Source organism: Myzus persicae, unplaced genomic scaffold (assembly GCF_001856785.1).
Source record: "Myzus persicae strain clone G006 unplaced genomic scaffold, MPER_G0061.0, whole genome shotgun sequence".
NCBI classification, from domain to species: domain Eukaryota; kingdom Metazoa; phylum Arthropoda; class Insecta; order Hemiptera; family Aphididae; genus Myzus; species Myzus persicae.
In genome coordinates, this window is record NW_019101980.1 from 207,790 (window position 1) to 225,721 (window position 17,932).

The window sequence follows — 17,932 nt, forward strand, 5'->3', positions numbered from 1 at the left end:
CATCGCAGACGAACTCTTGTTGTGTTTATTATATACAAAACTCGACTGTGCACGCGTTCGATCTATCATCACTGTGTATGATAATAATAATAGACAACAGTGATATATACTTAAAAAACGTATCGCGTATGATATGAATTATATTATTAATTGAGAACTCGCAAGCCGCAGCTAAATTCAAATCGACGACCCTTCAAACGCGCTCGTTTCAACCGACGACCGTCGTACGGTCATTATGTAGAAAATAATAACATACCAATAATCATTATATTGTTGTCGCAACGCCCGCAACCGCTTATTTCGATACGTAGTTAACCACATACCACGTTTAATATCGTCGATTATACTTCCATAATTTATTATTAATCAATAAATATTATGCTTTAATTGGTGACGACTGTAAATATTTTACACTTACGACGTATGACGAGTGACAGCAGGGTAATAACATCACTGTTGTAAATTATAAGACACATGCACACCCGTTGCTATGTACCATGACCGTACCGGTCGATGTGACTATTGATGTCATAATAATAATATGATATAATATTAATTATGTTTGTTTTATCTGTCGTCGCTTGTAGGAATTCCGAGACTCTCATCCACTTGCTCAAAGGCAGTTTGGGAACCGGGATTCTGGCCATGCCCAATGCCTTCTACAACTCCGGACTGCTCATCGGAACCGTGGGCACCATACTTATCGGTTTCCTGTGCACGTATTGCTTGCACGTCTTGGTAAGTAACATCCGGACCGGAACTGTAGACGATTTTTTCAAAGGAGTGAAAAGAAAGGGAATTGACTATCACCAAACGCACACTTGGCATTGGTGACTGATTTAGGATATTTTGTTTGATGGGTGCTACGTATATACAGCTCTCTAGGTACTTCTCGAGAACAACTTTGGGGTAAAAATAAATTTAACCTATTTTTTGGTAGTAGTGTATAATAAATCATGATCTAATACGTTTAGTTCTACGTGATAGCTAAGTAAATTATAATTAAAAAAAAGTCCGATATGCGGTATGGTGGGTGCTTTCTATATCCACCACTGCTTGATACTATGCATGATGCGTTTTGTCAGATCCTAGTAAAACGGGTGTGTCCCACTCTCGACCATGTCGTGCTGCTGTCGGTCAACGGAAGGATTTGAAGAATCGTCAGGAACTGGTTGAGCTCACTATAGTGTGACGTCTACAATTTAAAATGCTGTAATTATTAGGCTTTTGTGTTTCACCCGGTCCTGCCAAAAAAAAAGCATTAAAAAACAATTAATTTAGTTATCAAGTACTGTAGAAGTCACACTATAGTGCGTTTAACCAGTTCCTGTCCATTTCAGCATTTCCCGTACCACCGGACCGCGACATGATGCGGTCAAACGGAACGGTTGGGGAGGGATGATTACAGTACATTTTTTAGAGAAGCTTTTTTTCATTTTTAAGGACACTTTTAAATGATTGATCTTGGACACTATTTAACAATATATTATTTAATATGCCGAGTACCGTATTTAGGAACTATTTTTTGCTTTTATTAAACAAGTACTTCAAAACAAGAAATTTAACAAAATAACATTAGGTATATATTCTTTTTATATATTATTTATTTATATTTTTTCTTATATTCTATATTCTTTTTTATTTATTTTTTGACATTTGAGAAAAATAATGTGTTTGTAATGATATGTTGAATTGTTATTAAGTAATAGAATCATTTTAATATAATAATTTACATAATTTGAATTAACATTATATAATATTATACATTATACTTACCTACTACACAGTTTACAGACGTTTACTAAGTTTTTAATAATCTATTTTTTTCACTTCCAGGTCAGATCTCAGTACCTGTTATGCAAAAGACTCAGAGTACCCATTCTAAGTTACCCGGATTCCATGAAATACGCCTTACAAGACGGTCCGGCCTTTTTGAAATTCGGAGTTCCTCTTTCTGCGTTGGTGATTTTATTTCAACTCTTATACCATTTTACCTATATGATGCCTTACATATATCTGCTCATTCTTAAAAAACTATACAATGATTAAAATTAAATGACATTTTAATAATATAATTAAATATTACTTATATTCTCTTCGCCACATAAAATATTACTAAGTTTACTTTTGGGTGGCAAATGCTATAAAAAAAAAAATATTAAATGGTACCAACTTGAAAAATTATTCAATATTCAAACGGTTGTCTGTTGACAACTATTTTTCAGTTTTTATTTAATTTTCTGAAATTAAATTACCTATCATATTTTATGAACGCACATTCCACATAGTAGGTACGTGTAAATGATTACATAATATAAACTAAATTATAGTATTTCCTAACGTTAAAGTGCTCACAGTTAAAGATAATAAAACTCAGTCAATTCTATGCATTTCTATTGAACATTTTCGTACAAAAAATATATTTAAAAATATGCGCTTTTATCTGAAAATTATCGTAAACAAATTAAGAAACTGAAATATAAATGAGTGGAGTGACATTGTATACTGGTTAGACTATTAGGTCATCATAATATGCATATCATTTTTTAAAAAAAAAATTTTAATTTCTCAGTTTCCGCCTATATATGTATTGCAACGCAGTAACGACATACTTCCTACCTACGTGTTTTAATCATCATTATTACGACCTTGGCGGGCCGTTTAGAGACCACTAAGCGACCTTTATCGTAACAAAATAGACCGCCGCGTTATGGCTTTTAAAAAGTTTAAAAATAAACACTGTAAATCACCCCATTAATTATGCAGGTACATAACTATTTAGTTGTGTATTTGTAGTATCAGCACCATCGTTTGCAATTTATTATAACGGATTACTGTTTGTTTGTGTGCAGGCTTATCGTTGATGGGTTCTTGATCGTCTACCAACTGGGAATATGTTGCGTGTACATCATGTTCATCGGAACCAGCATCAAACAGGTTAGTGATTGTCATATACATAATATATAGATTTATCGTTTGCGCAAAGTTTGTGACGTCAATCAAAGGGACGTATTTGGACATTTTAAGCTAAGGTGCTACACGAGATTTAAGCTATCTCACCATAAAATTATGATTCCAAAGTCGATGTATGTGTACCTATGTATTTTAATTTAATTTTTTTTTTGAGCATGGGCGGGGGTTGGCTGTTTTTGTTTTAATTAATCAATTCTAAACAATAAAAGTGCATTTTATCACCAATAATAACCTGGCATAACCGTAGACTGTGTTCACGTGTTAAGATTCGTCATATTTTGTCAATCACATTATTACAATAATAATTATACAGTTCGTGGTTCACTGCATCTTGATTATAGAAATAACCAAATTGTATTCGATTAACGTATATTGATCAGTGATCACTGATCACCATGCCTTAATATAAATTAATGTTACATTAACTTATATTTTGTAATCTTATTCCGTAATGGTTTTACATTCAAGTGATTATGCAGTTGCGAGTTACAAGTTACAAACATTATCATTAGTTAATAAATAGTAAATATTTAATCGTAATGAAAAAAAGTGTGCCACCACCCGGATGAGCTAAACATTTTCATCCCCACACAACAAACTTATTGCTCGACAATGTTTCTCTGATATAGACGAAATCGGATATGAATTAATCGTGTGCTATTATTGCTGCGCTTGTGTATCATGACGTTATGACCAATCAGTGGCACCCCTATATAGTGAAATTACGACGACGTCATTATCGGTCCGGATTCGACTCTGGAACGCGAGTAGCGACAGAAAAATTATATGTTTATTATCCGTACATTCATGATTACTAACATAATAAATTCTAAAAGTTTCCGTGAGATAATCGTTTTTCTCTGCTACGCAGGTGTTGGACATTTACATTGAACCGATGAACGAGCGATACTACATGCTGATGATGCTGATCCCGTTGGTGGCCATCATTCTCATCAGAAACTTGAAGCTGTTAGCACCCTTCTCGCAGATGGCCAACATCATCACTTTCGCCGGACTCGCCATTGTCCTCTGGTACATATTCACCGACCTGCCGCCCATATCTTCGAGACCGTTGATCGGTGAACCGAGAAAATACACCCTGTTCGTGGGCACAACCCTGTTCGCGTTGGAAGCCGTCGGTGTGGTAAGTTTCCGGCTTCCGATTGACCGTGATAACAGATTTGGAAGTTTTATAATCTTATACTATTAAATTATAATGTACAATAATCGGCGTTCGAATGTTTTCTCTCCGGAGTATCAATCATGTCATCGTTTGATCGTCATATATATTTGTAGATGTAGCCTGTACATATAATATCGTGTTTGTATAGGTGCTTTTAAGACTTTGTTTTTATGTAGACATTATTGCATGTTTAATCACATTTTACAAGTGCAATGCAAAGTTCGCAAATAAAACAAATATCAAAGGTTCAATTGTTTATATTTTTACTCGCCCTCCTCAACATTCGACCGCCGAAAATAACGATATACCAGTAATAATCATATGTAATAAATATAATGACGCGTAAATTGTACATCATATAGGTACTGGCGCTGGAGAACAATATGAAAACCCCGGCTTCTTTCGGTGGCACAACCGGTGTACTTAACGTCGGTATGACCATCATCACAATTATGTACGTCGGGATGGGCTTCTTTGGGTACGTCAAGTACGGCGAAAATGCACAGGGTAGCGTCACGCTTAACCTACCGAATGAAGACATGTAAGTTTTGTTACTCGTTCACAGATTATTTTTTAATTAATATTCTTTGAATGTAGGATGTTATGATGTTAATATTGTTCATCGACATTTTTCGATCAAAAGTATTGAAAGTATTTTACCTATTCTTTCGGAGCATGCAATATATGTGATATTTAAGTTGACCAAATATTGTGGTGTATGGAAGGAGGGGAGGGGAAGGTGTAAAATAAGTAAAATGAAATAAAAACGGGTACTGCTAACCGTGTTCCGGTTTTTTATGGGTTTCTCGTGCAAAAAGATAATTTCGTTTAAAAAATTTCTCGGATTAGCTCTTGGGGATGAGGTTGTTGAACAGGCTGACGGACTTGAATATTATTAAAGTCGTAGCAGCCTCAATTCTGGGTACTGCTGTCCGTTGGATGATTTCACACAGTCATATTCAAATTTTGTTTTTTCCATAGACTCTCGCAAGCGGTCAAACTCATCTTCGCGTTCGCCATATTCATCACGTACGCGCTCCAAGCTTACGTGCCGGTGGATATCATCTGGAATACGTACATGAAGAAGAGGGTTCAAAACTGGGACAAGACGACTATGGAATATCTGCTCCGTATCGCCGTTGTGCTCGTCACGTGTAAGTATAATAATAAACGAAATGACTGTCCCAATTACTTATGTTGCCGTGGTTAACTATTATATATTATATTTTTTTCAAATGTTCGTTTTGACATCGAGTCAATTTGGATATATCATCAAGTTATGTATATGACTTGTCGAGTTGTTCGGTGGAAATAATTTAGTATACGTAATTTAATTCGTGGTGTAACAAAAATAACTGACCGAGATGTACCCAATTAACAGAGTTTAATATAAAACATTTTTTTTTAATCAATTTTACGATTATTGTTAGTTGATATTTAATTAATTTAGGCGCATCACCGATTCCACAATGTTTCTTGTGCAGATTATAGATCTTCTCCATTGAGACTCCTAAGATTTCTAGATCTTCGTGACTTCGATGCATTTAGCCTTCTGCTCTTTATAATTTTCTCTCCGTTGCTTGAGTATAATATATTCACTTTACATCTAGCTCGCTCGTTAAATAAAGTGTTCAGTTTTTTGTTTGATTTTATCTCGTATATATTACATATTATATTAATATACTATGCCATATGCCCATATCAATCTCAAATATAGCATAGACCACACTGGGATATAATGTACCTATAGGCTATAATATTTGATAATTTGTAGTTATACAGTCTACTGACCTATAGTTACCTCTGTTTATTTCAAGATCGAGTTTTCTATTTATAGTATTATTTTAAATGAATTTTTGGCATGGTGGATTTATTTCAAACTCACCCGTCATCGCCTGTAAATCAAATCGACTGAGAAAATGTAAATACCTTAAATCAAATGAATAAATAAATAATTTTGAACCACACTTACCACGAAAAACATAGACTTTTATATGTTGTCATGTTTATAGTTTAATCATCATAAATGTTTTACATATCTTATAAACATTTTTTTTCCATCACGATATTGCAGTAAACGTGAACGTGTTTATCTAAACAATTGAAAGAAACGTTTATCTCTAGTTTCGGTCCGACCCAAAAGTATTTTTTAATTGTTAACAATATATTTTATATGCAGGCAAGTGCCGTATATCGTGATTGTGTTCTGAGCGTATTATGTTAACAGTTTAAAATAATGATGTAGAATTGTATAATAATGTAATGATAAGACACGGAAAAAAATACTCATACCTTCAGTATGTATTCAGTATTGTTAATTGCCAAACGTTCGCTTTGAAATAACTTCACTCGTGCCAAATGTTGTCGACAGTAATATATATATTTTATTTTATTTATACCGATTGCCAGCACGCGAATGGCTTATAAGTGTGGAACATAATATATTTTGTTTCCAAATGTCTAGCTTGACAGTCTCCAAAACATTATAATAATACAACTTAAGCTTTAAATACGCAGTACATCGAACATTCGACTACGTAAGTTCAGTTCAATAAATGTTCCTTATAAAATTCGGAGTCGAACGATAAAGCTGTATTGCATAATATCGTTTTTTCAATAATTCGATGGCTCGGATACGGATCAAAATGCGTAAAGCTTATGATTGATATTACTAAAACTATATTGTATTTTTTATTTTGAGAAAGTCTGCCTTAAAAAAAAAAAACGCTCATTCGTGTGACGATGAAAAGAAAATCGAACATCATTAATATGATATATAAGCGCACAAAGTAATACTACTCAAGTCTCTAAGTGTGCTCAAAGGACGATATTGCTTACACCGTAAGTTAGGTTAGATAGTATCTATTGTGGTGGTAGATAAACGTACATATTTGAGGCCCAATCGCAATACACGGTTTTGTAAAGTATTCGAATTTCTATTTTTATCAGACTTTCAACAGCATGAAAACGTTCACATTATTTACATTCCTTCAGTTCGTTTTCTCGATGCACCCATATGAATTTTATAACGCAGTATATAGGTTATAGGTATTTTATGTACTTAAACTCTAGGCAGGGATTCATGGATGACAATGGCTGCAAAGTAGGGGGGGGTGCATTTTTATCCTTAAAAATATAACTATAATAAAACGTAAAAAGATGATTTAATGTGTGGGTATAATAATAATTGTTTTTTAACTCGTTCAGTTTTATAGTGTGCGTTTACTTTTAACTAACTGTTGTAGTTAAAATAATTTAAAATTCACAGTTACAAATAATATCAACTAAGTATATAAACACTTACCCACTGAAAAAAAAAACTGACTATCTCAGATGGCACCTTAAGACTGCGCCCTTGAATCGAAACAACTATATTATTAACACAAACGTAAACCGTAACACACCTAATAACACCATTATTGGTCCAATGTCTGCAGTCCTGTTGGCCGTCGCCATTCCGTTGTTGGAGCTGTTCATATCGCTGTTCGGCGCCCTGTGCCTGTCCGTGTTGGGCATCGGGTTCCCGGCGCTCATCGAGATCTGCGTCCTGTGGCCCGAACGCAACTTCGGCCGCTTCAATTACGTACTCATCAAGGACATCATATTGATCATCATCGGCATCCTGGCCCTGGTGCTGGGCACGTACATCAGCCTGCAGGACATCGCCCGGAAGTTGTAGCGCTAACACCATAATATAATATTATTAATATTATCTTAGCCTATTAAGTTATTCCCTACATGTAACGAAAAAACATATTTACCGACCGTGCCCGTAATATTTTACTATTATTATTATTATTATTATTATTACGACGACGTGAGCGTATGATATTATTATGTTTATCTCAGTTTATTTAATTTTTTTTTTTTAAGTATTTAAATTTTGCGCGAACGTAAACCGCGCGCGTGTTCACAGGGTCGTCGTCGTTTCGGCGAGGTTTACGTTTCGCCAAGTAATTTTGTATCCTTAAAAGTCTCCGGACATGGCAGTCGTAACGCAGTTATAGTACTCGGTAGTGAGAAATACCCTACTTCTCACGTACAGATCGAAAACGGAATTCGCGACCGATTCGATCAAATATTGTTCTTTTTATTCACCGGAACTCGGAAGGGACAATAATTATACCACTATATATTTCCCGCTCGCATTTTTCTCGAAGAATCTTTTTTATTGTTACGAAATTTTTTTTTTTCAATGATTGTTCCGATGTTTTCCTCCGCCGTGTGTAGTCGTTTGACACTAAAATATAGGGCGAGAGTAGCTCAATTATTTTGATTTTTTTTTGTAAAAGAATAATAATATTAAATGCGTTGTTAGCACGCAGTTATCATTTTGAACAGTGGCAATATTTTATTTTTATACAAAATACCGATTTTATAGTGCCTTTAGACAATAAATTATAATAATAATGTTAAACTTAATGAATATTAAATACTGTTTAGATGGTGTTATGCATAGTTTTATATTATAATAATAATCTCTAAATAATATACATCATAATTAAAAAAATAAAACAATGTTATGTGCAGTTGCTGAAATCTTTTGTTGTAAGAACCACATTCTATTGTAAGTTTGATTTAGTGACTGAGACTCTATTAGTAATAAATAATAATAATATTTTTGTTAATATTGCAATAACATTGTTATGTTCGGGCAAATATGCGTCCATAGTAAAGCTGATTATTTTTAAATACTATACATTAAGATTTTTTAAAACATTGTGTAAATAAACACTATAAAAACAATATTAATATGTTTTTTCTGTATATGCGATAAGTGCACCTGAATGTTTGTCTAGTTTAATGGTAAATCGAGGTCATACCAGATATGCAGACGAGTAAATTTTACAAATTTCCTAATTCTCATTGTTCATTTAAATACCTATCATCATATAAGTGCTATCTGAAAACTAAACATTAGCAATAGAGTTTTTACACCCAGATGATAATGAATCACACTTGACGTCTTAACATTTTTGTTTTTACCTACTATTTTAGTAAATTATAATTTATGACTGTGTGGACACATACCTACTCATAAAATCAATATAATATATTACATTTTAAGTATTATTAGTACTATTGTTTCGTTGTAAAATATCACTACAATAATCCTACTCGGTAAATTTGAACTGATTCAGTATTGAGATTTGCATATTTTGAACACGTGTTCGTAATAAATTATAATTTTTGGTAATCTGATCCGTTGTACTATTGTATATTATTGAAGTTGTGCATTTTTTTCTAAAAAATAATATTTTGGTTCAAGAGGATGTTGGCTCATACATGGAAATATTGTGTAATTACTTTTAATATTAAAATTAATTGCTGAATTGACCTATTATAAAACATAGTGTAGTTGTCAAGTTTTCTATGAGGTATGAGCATTTTCAATTATAATATTTTTCCTATACTTATAAGTAGTTTGGACCTATATGGTTGAGAGATCTTTATAGCTTATATTTGCTGTAGACATTTTAGTATTTCTGAAGATATAATATTTAAACAAATATTTATCTACTGATAATGATTTTTATTCTACAAAAACTGTAAGTTTTAAATATTAAAAAGTATCATTAAGTTATATTACAATTCTCTAATTTTACTTAATTCAATTTCATTAATCTTGTTAGCCGATAAATGCATAGATTAACAAATATCAAATAAAAAATAAGTATTAATATTGATATACCACTTGCTTTTATACGTTTTTCTTTTTGGTGATTTTAGAGTGCCAATTTTTATAGAAGTTGAAACAAATAGTGTCCAGAAATACAGAAACATATTATTTTGATTTGATGCAAAAACGCAAAAGCTGCCACCTCTTAAACTATTGCTTAAAAACACATATTGTGTTAGAATGGAAAATATATGTACTCATAATTTAAATATGTTATTTTAAACTCCTTTTTCAAGATTTTTGTGAGCTTAAGTAATGTATTATATTATATTCATAATATTATTATATTAACTTTATTATCTCATCAATATATTAACGGTACTAAGTAAATCATTTTCAATTTTTAATAATAGAAAGGTTTTCCAGCTTTCATCTGACAGGATGGATAGAGTGTAATGATAAGTTTTACATTTTATTAGTAATAGGCTAATATGCATAATAGTCTATGAAGTATTTGTTAATTTGATTTTCATGTTTTCTTCTTTTATAAATTAAATCTGATAAATGTGAATGATACGTTAATATTATGCTATATTATTGCTATTTAAACAACGGTTACTGACACTTGACATCTGCTCTTTATCCATTTCCATGAAGTACTCAATGTTATTAGGTATAACTATCTAGCATTGATATACAAAGGACTACCATAAGTGATTGGTATTGTCTATTGGTTATGTGCTTCAGCTTAAAATGATAAACAGTCGTAATATTTAAAATGTATTTGATTTATGTTTGAGTACTGTACAAGTGCAATAATATTATAATGGAGACAGATGCAAATCAAAAGCATGCCGCCCAACAATAATGATAGGTATTCAATCCAATATCGGAGCTGGCTAAGTTTTAAACACCTTATAAATGAATAGTTAGTATACTCTATTTCTCACTCTCTTCTATTAATTGCACTAGAAAACTGTAATCTCTTCAATAGCCCATACTTTCGCCTTGTGCTTTTCAAATAATTAAATCCGGAAAACTCCATTCGTCGCCCATACGTTTGCATCAGAATCGTAACGACGGCGTACGGGTGTAGCGAAATTGCCTATGCAACACGCCGTATTACAGACATTTTCATTTATTTATATTTTAATACGAATACGACGACGAGGACCTTCCGATAAAAACGTCAATAATAGTGTACGACGCGTCAATAGTATAGCATGTTGAATAAAATGATAATTTTCTTTATTGAACGCAAAATGTGATAACAAGTCAATGACATGCGCGATTACAAACGCGCTTTGGGCAAGCAGAGGTAAGTTTCTTTTCGACATCCATTCATAGTTGTACTCTTTCGCCGGTCTCCGGGTCGATGATGTCTATGGCTTTGCTCCTTTTCTTGGTGGCCGTCTGTGGAAATGACACGCTGTTGCTTCTGTACGCATCCCATGAGCATAGTCGGGATGGCGGCAGCTGACGATCCAAAGCACAGCCGTAGGGCGATCCATCTGCACTGCTCGTCGACGCGTTTCCATTGACGATCGTCTGAAACACATGGTGCGCCTGTTTCACAATCGATAAACGCTCTAAAATGTTTTATTCTATTTTTAGACGACACAAACCCTATCGCTGTTCCTATTTCCGCCCGGATAGAGGCTTCTAATGGACTAGGACTTAGAAGTGCCTAATACGGACTTCCTCAAATTACATACAAATACGAAGGAAGTTCTAAGTGTCGAAGATTTGAACATAGTAACTTCATAATCCTTATCAACGATTGACAATTACTAACACAAATTGAATCATGCAGGTATTCATAAAGCATAATAGGTATTGTATCAGGGCCGTGTAGTATTTTTATCTTATCTTAATCTCTTATATCGGCGGCCCGGCCTCGGTAAGTATTATGTAATATATAATCAGTTACTTCCTTTCCTCTACAGTACGATTTTAACTGAAGGTGATACATTTTTGAAATGTATAGTATACCTGTTTAATTCATATTAATTCATGAAATATTATTGGTAACTATTTTATCGTTATGTGTGTATTGTATGCAGCTTTGTTCATATTATTATAAGGTATTTTAAGTAAAAATTGATAATATTATTATATTGTTTATTCTCCGATTTTTACTATAGGAACATTTAATTAAAATTATAAATACAGATTTAACTAACGCATGTATGCATTGCATAGATCCGAGAATATTGAACTGTAAGTGACTCGTGTTTCTCTTATTTAAATCTTTTCGTTCATTTTATAAATAGTTTACAATATATAAATCAATGTATCGGTTACACAATGTGTAGGATTTTCACCTGTTTAATTTGTATAAGTTGTCCCAGGCTCTCAGGTTAGGTCACGCGAATGTACGATTTGGAATTTAGAAATTTTATTTTATTACGGCCTAAAATATTCTCACAAATGTTAGGATAAAAAAAAATAGTTAATTACTTATTTCGCTGTCGTTAAAAATTAAGTACTCGATTGATGTTCTAATATGCATTAAAATAGTGACTCACTTCGGAACGCACTTAAGTAGTATGATGTGGCAAGATTTATCGGAGGTATTTCTTATACGGACACTATAAACAGTCTAAGAATACTATATGTCGTGCGTATTCTCCGTGCAGGTATGTCGAAAATGCCATTAACAAAACGAAATCATATATAAATCCATGTCATTGAGTGCATTATGATATGGACGTTTTTAATCGATTTTAAATGATCCCGTAAAAGTCAATAGATATTACGAATAGTTGCAATACAATATACTCAACGATAGTAGTATTATAATATACATACATTTTAAAAACTTTACTCGAAAATGATTCTTTTTTTCTATGTATAGAAAATTGACAGTTCCGATAAGACTGATTCAATATTATATTAATATATTACATATTCACATCTATGAAAATAGAAATAAAAAAGTCTTAAAATTGTTTCTTAGTATGTCGCGTTAACGAGCTTCCCATCAGATTTCGCCAAGCTTTAATTGATATCGTACGAGAACAATACAAACACTAAACGCAAAAATAAAACCAATATAGATAGATACAAATACGTAATATGAAATATTTATTTATTTATTATATTTTACGGACTGAGCTCTATTACACATAAAAGAATTGAAATATACAGTTTGCGTTTACATTTATAACATATAAGTAAACAAAGGCAATAGTTCAGATATAGAATAAAAGGAAACAGAAAAAAAACTATACAAAATTATATGTCAAAAAGGTGCAAATTTGGGAAATATCATTAATTGGCGTTGACGAATATTCTATATTTGTTTTGTTTATAAAAATAATGGGCGTAGTTCGTGATTACTTAATAATGGAAGTTAAGGGTACCTATAATAAGCAACATTGTCATCCAATCATTTAAAAGAACTCATATATTAATTATGTGATACACAGTACATTGCATTCGAATGAGAACTTTTCCAAATTTAATGTTTCCAGGTCGTAATATTATTTTGCATTTTGTTTCCTATTTTTTTATACATACAATTTATTATTATTTCAGTAAATTTTTTATAGGTATTTACAATAAATTTAAATCTTTTTCCACATATTTTGATGTTTTTTCCCATTCTATATTCTTTAAATTACACTTCTATAATTTTGTATTTTATTACAATATATAAAATCTATTTACTAGTTATACCTTATAAGTATTATGAATATTTTAACTACTATATTATTCAACCGTAATGACTAGTGAGTAAAAATAATAAAAATAATCGAAACCTCAATAATTATTATTGTTTGAAAGTTTCATTAGTTTCACTGACCTTAGATTAAACTATTAAAATTCTTACGTTACAATTTTGTACATTATAAATTATAATATCGTAATATAGCTCTCGAAATTTCCATCCGAGGGTCGACGACAATAAGACTGCGGTAATTTTATAACCATCGTAATACAACACAAGGCGTATACTGTTCCGGAAAAAGCTCGGCGACAAAATTATTTTTGATGTATTTTATACTTATAGTTAGGTGCTAGTAACGTGCAGTGTTGCAACTCACCGGACGATTGCCGCCGCTTCCCCTGCCATTTGGTTTGACGACGAAATACTCGGTTTTGACGGCTTCCATCTCTCTGTCCAAGTATTCTGCGAAAAAACAACGTAAATGCCGATCGTGAAAAACAGCGTCCTAATCCATTGGTACCCATTGGAAGTAAACCGTTCCGGTACCAGGGTCGTAGAAAGCGTGTTCATATTTTTTTCGTCTCGGCAGAGCTACTGCAGCTCTCTCGCGTGGCGCGTAAACCGTAAACCGTACGATATTCAATGTTTTACAGTCGAACTTGTGTGAACTTTGTGAACTCGAACATTTTTTATTCGAAATCGTTGATACCTCGAACTTTTTACCCGTCCCCAGAATTTTTTATTATTATCCTTAGATAGAATATTATGATAATATAATATATATAATAATATAATAATATATTATATATTATATAATATTATTATATTACGATATTTTGGCCGGTCTTTCAATTCCGAGTTAATCAAGTCGACTGTATTATTCGTAAATCGTAATACACGGAAATACGGGATGAGACGCGGAGACGTTTAAGTTATTATTAATTATCGTAAGGGAAACATTGTGGAATAACAAATGCCGGACTTTGTGTCTTTACGTTAACGGTATAAGTCATCAGTGTCATTATAAGTTATTAATTTTCGATTATTAATCGCAACAAGCTCTACCATAATATACGCGCTATGTAATTCTTACCGTTAAGTAGATCCAGTTGCGACTTGATGTCAAAATCCACCATTTTGCGTTTGATTTCAAAATTTTATTTCGAATTTACTCTGCAGTAAAACACACTTTGGAAAATATACAATGCAATTGATGTTGTGGTCTGGCCCATCATAAATAGTTTATGAGCGAGTCGACATTAGCAACGCTTTTGTAGCCAGTCGAAATTTATTGAATTGTTTTATTGTATCGTTTCCACACCATAATATCGCTGCACCCTGCGAACTGAAGGATTTAAGTACCTAGAAATAGTAAGCACCATGAAATTGTTTGGAATTACGCGTTAGATTGTTAAATTATCGATTAAAAAGAGTTTATGATTTTTAGGTATCCCAAACAAAACCATTTTTAAAAAATAAAAATTCTATTCACAGTTTTTATTAACGTAATATAATTAATACACTTCAAGAATTATGATCGATCTATTTAAATTTAAAAAAGTACATATTCAATTCCGGGCTTGGAATCTTTATTCGGTTTCAATAAGGTTCTTTAAAAAAAATACAGTATCGGCTTTGGTTATGAATTTGGTTCATATAATTACATTGGTATTCAAGAATACATATTGATAGGTTTTAATTTGTTATAAGTAAAAATAGAAACACATGCCTTGGAAAATAAATTAATATTATCACTATTACGATCGATCTTGAACATTGAACGGCGGTGATGAGTTATATCACTAAGTGGTCGTTTTATTTAACTGGTTATCTAAATTTGTTCATACCTCATACTCATGGATTAACTAAGTAACATCATTTGCAAATACAAGGTAGCAGATATTTTATAAAAACAATTATTCTACATACAAATTAAAACTCTGTAGAAGTGTAATTTTAGATTTTAGATATGGGATTATGATATTATTATTATTGTTCTTCATATCGTTATTTGTTACAATATTATGTTTCTTTTCCTTTACAAAATACACGCAACCACACGTATGCTCGTTCCCGCATGCATCTAAATATTCTAAATATAAATATGGTCCAACTATTAATTATTATTAATTACCAATTTATAATTGTGATTTCAGATTTCATACAATATTTTCTTAGTTGGTACTCGAAACCTGTAATGTTTTCTCAAAATATTATAAAAATAGGCATGTGTGTAGCTGTTAAAATATAATAATGGTAAAAAGGCAAGAACCGGGAACCAGCCCACCGGGATGCTTTTAAAACCAGACAGGGGAAAATGCCACCTTGCTACCGCCCCCACCAAAATATAATAATTAATACATAAAGGTAATAATAACATAAAATATAGGTGGATAACGATATAAAAGTTTCTAATATTTCAGCGATTTCACATTGACAAAATCTATGTAGGTATGTAAATTACTTTTTAATAGTTCAATCAACTCATTGTTTTATTTGCACTTTAGTCATTAATATTATTAGTTCAATTAATTCTACAAATATTTTGTGGGTACTTATACTTTGAATGAGTCCTACAATGTTCTCAGAGTTGCAATCATAACACTAGTATTTGTTATTACAATTATAATAAAGTATACCATGTAATTTAAAGTGTAGCAAGTTCAGTATTTTTATCAAAAAGTCACTCGGTTTCCTTTCTTCTGTTCATTTGACGATAATGATGTGATAATATGATGCAATGTCAATTTCACAAAAACACAATAATAATAACACACACAAACAAATACTATACCTAAACAATTATACAAATTATATTACACACGAAGACGAGTTGTTCTCGGACAAAACTTAACAATTGATTCAAATAAATCACATTTTTGGATGTGTCATATTATAATATTTAAGCTGTCTGACTACAATGTTAAGTTTTACTTTTAACGCACACGACTAAGTTCCAATAGTGTTTTGATGACGACCTTTATTACATTTGTACAGCTAAGTACCTAATTGGTAGTAATATATCTAGTTTAAAATCAAATTAAATTTTTTTTGACGAACGGTTATTATAAATCCAAGTGCATTATTTGATACAACTAAACGAATTAATGTTTTAAAGAAAATATTGTGTAAAAGGGTAAAATAGATTTTCTTGAGTTCAAAACGATATGCACAACGGTTCTAGATTTTCCTTAGAGTACATACTAAATAGTAATAATTAAACCCATTGATGTCCATTAAATATTTATGTGGTCCCTTTTATCTGTACTTCATTACAATATATTATGTGAGACGTTCGAATTGTCTTCGCCTTCATCGGTTAACCAAATGTCCCAATCATTTGAGACTCGTAATAAGACTCGTATACATATATGTTTATATATATATATTATGTACACTATATACAATTATATATTATGCATTTCATCAATTACTTTATCACGTGTTGTCGAGGCGCGTACCGTTCTAGTAATGGTTTTAATTTTTCCACACATAGCTATTAAATGTTTAAATGTTTAATGGACGCTTGTTGCTGATTATACCTACGATTCATTTGATAAATGATGTGCACGTCATGTAAACGAGGAAGTTACGAGTTAACTCAGAGTGTGAATTATGTATTTATGTATACTTGTTAGTTGTTTGGATTTAAAATTGTTTTCAATTTATGATCGCTGCGTTGTTGTACACATGCGCGTAAGACTACGATGAAACAAACCGACCAGACCATCCTAAGGACCAAATATGGTCGTTTAATATGGACGAAACTTCAAGACGTTTATTGATCTGGAGTTCTGTGACTGGACTGTGTCAGGTGCTATATTTTATATCTACATATTTATTTGTTCATAAGTATTGGACTTATTAACATCGTGATCATAATAATAGATATGCTATAAATGTATAATAGTTACGTTAATAATTTATGTAATATATTATTATCGCACTTTGTGTAAGTTACACCAGTTACACTTTACACCGACCACAACCTAGTCGGTTCCTCGGGCGGTCGGTCTTTAAAATCTATATCTTTATAGTTTCTAAAGTTTCTATAAATATTATGATATAATAAATAATAATAATAATAATAATAATAATAATTAATAATAGTACACATATATCGATCATCAATGAGACCAACGTTCGGAGTCTTGTATTATTATATTATAGTGAATAAAACGTAAATGGTTAAACGGTCACGGCCGAATGTAGAGAGTAATATAATATATATTTTACCAGCTGGTCTTTTTCATGTACATACGTCGTGCACACTCGTCGAAGGAAAAAACATTTATAGACACATCACTTACAAAATCAGCTTCAGGATTTTTATAACAGATTTGAAGTTGCGTTTATTTCACATTGTTTTAAATTTAACCGTTTTATTATAAAATTCAAATAAGTTGACATTATCACCACGCTCTGCTGTTGGTTTTATTTGACGACCTTTAAAATCGACTATTACCTATATAAGTATATCTTT

At 31.9% G+C, this 17,932-nt stretch overlaps 2 protein-coding genes across 7 annotated transcripts in view; one reads left to right on the plus strand and one right to left on the minus strand.

Moving 5' to 3' along the window:
• Positions 1-17,932, plus strand: part of LOC111030881 (proton-coupled amino acid transporter-like protein CG1139) — a 41,924-nt gene that overhangs the window by 18,561 nt on the left and 5,431 nt on the right. For 2 of the 4 annotated variants that reach the window (XM_022310588.1, XM_022310587.1), the window contains exons 4-10: positions 588-738; positions 1,837-1,958; positions 2,853-2,937; positions 3,845-4,117; positions 4,519-4,697; positions 5,138-5,310; positions 7,594-8,904. In XM_022310588.1, the coding sequence (XP_022166280.1) occupies positions 588-738; positions 1,837-1,958; positions 2,853-2,937; positions 3,845-4,117; positions 4,519-4,697; positions 5,138-5,310; positions 7,594-7,835 (1,225 nt within the window). In that variant the 3' untranslated portion in view covers positions 7,836-8,904. Of the gene's footprint in view, positions 1-587; positions 739-1,836; positions 1,959-2,852; positions 2,938-3,844; positions 4,118-4,518; positions 4,698-5,137; positions 5,311-7,593; positions 8,905-9,886; positions 10,348-17,932 lie in introns of those variants that run through there. The other 2 variants (XM_022310590.1, XM_022310589.1) reach the window with 2 other exon arrangements.
• Positions 11,008-17,258, minus strand: LOC111030884. Of its 3 annotated transcripts, none has more exons than XM_022310593.1 (4): positions 16,884-17,258; positions 14,543-14,794; positions 13,826-13,911; positions 11,008-11,342 (listed from the first exon to the last, which is right to left on the minus strand). In XM_022310593.1, exons 2-4 carry the CDS (start codon positions 14,583-14,585, stop codon positions 11,118-11,120), a joined length of 354 nt encoding a protein of 117 aa, XP_022166285.1. In that variant the 5' UTR covers positions 14,586-14,794; positions 16,884-17,258; the 3' UTR covers positions 11,008-11,117. The 3 variants fall into 3 exon arrangements, with proteins under 3 accessions (XP_022166285.1, XP_022166286.1, XP_022166283.1); XM_022310594.1 differs by having other exon boundaries at positions 11,008-11,324; positions 14,543-14,811; XM_022310591.1 differs by having other exon boundaries at positions 14,543-14,811.

Coding starts and splice junctions, on each gene's coding strand:
- LOC111030884 (XM_022310593.1), bottom strand. CDS start 14,585: ATGGTGGATTTTGACATCAAGTCGCAACTGGATCTACTTAACG. Junction 13,912..14,542: donor GCAACTGGATCTACTTAACG/GTAAGAATTACA, acceptor GTTTTTTCGCAG/AATACTTGGACAGAGAGATG. Junction 11,343..13,825: donor GAAGCGGCGGCAATCGTCCG/GTGAGTTGCAAC, acceptor ATTGTGAAACAG/GCGCACCATGTGTTTCAGAC.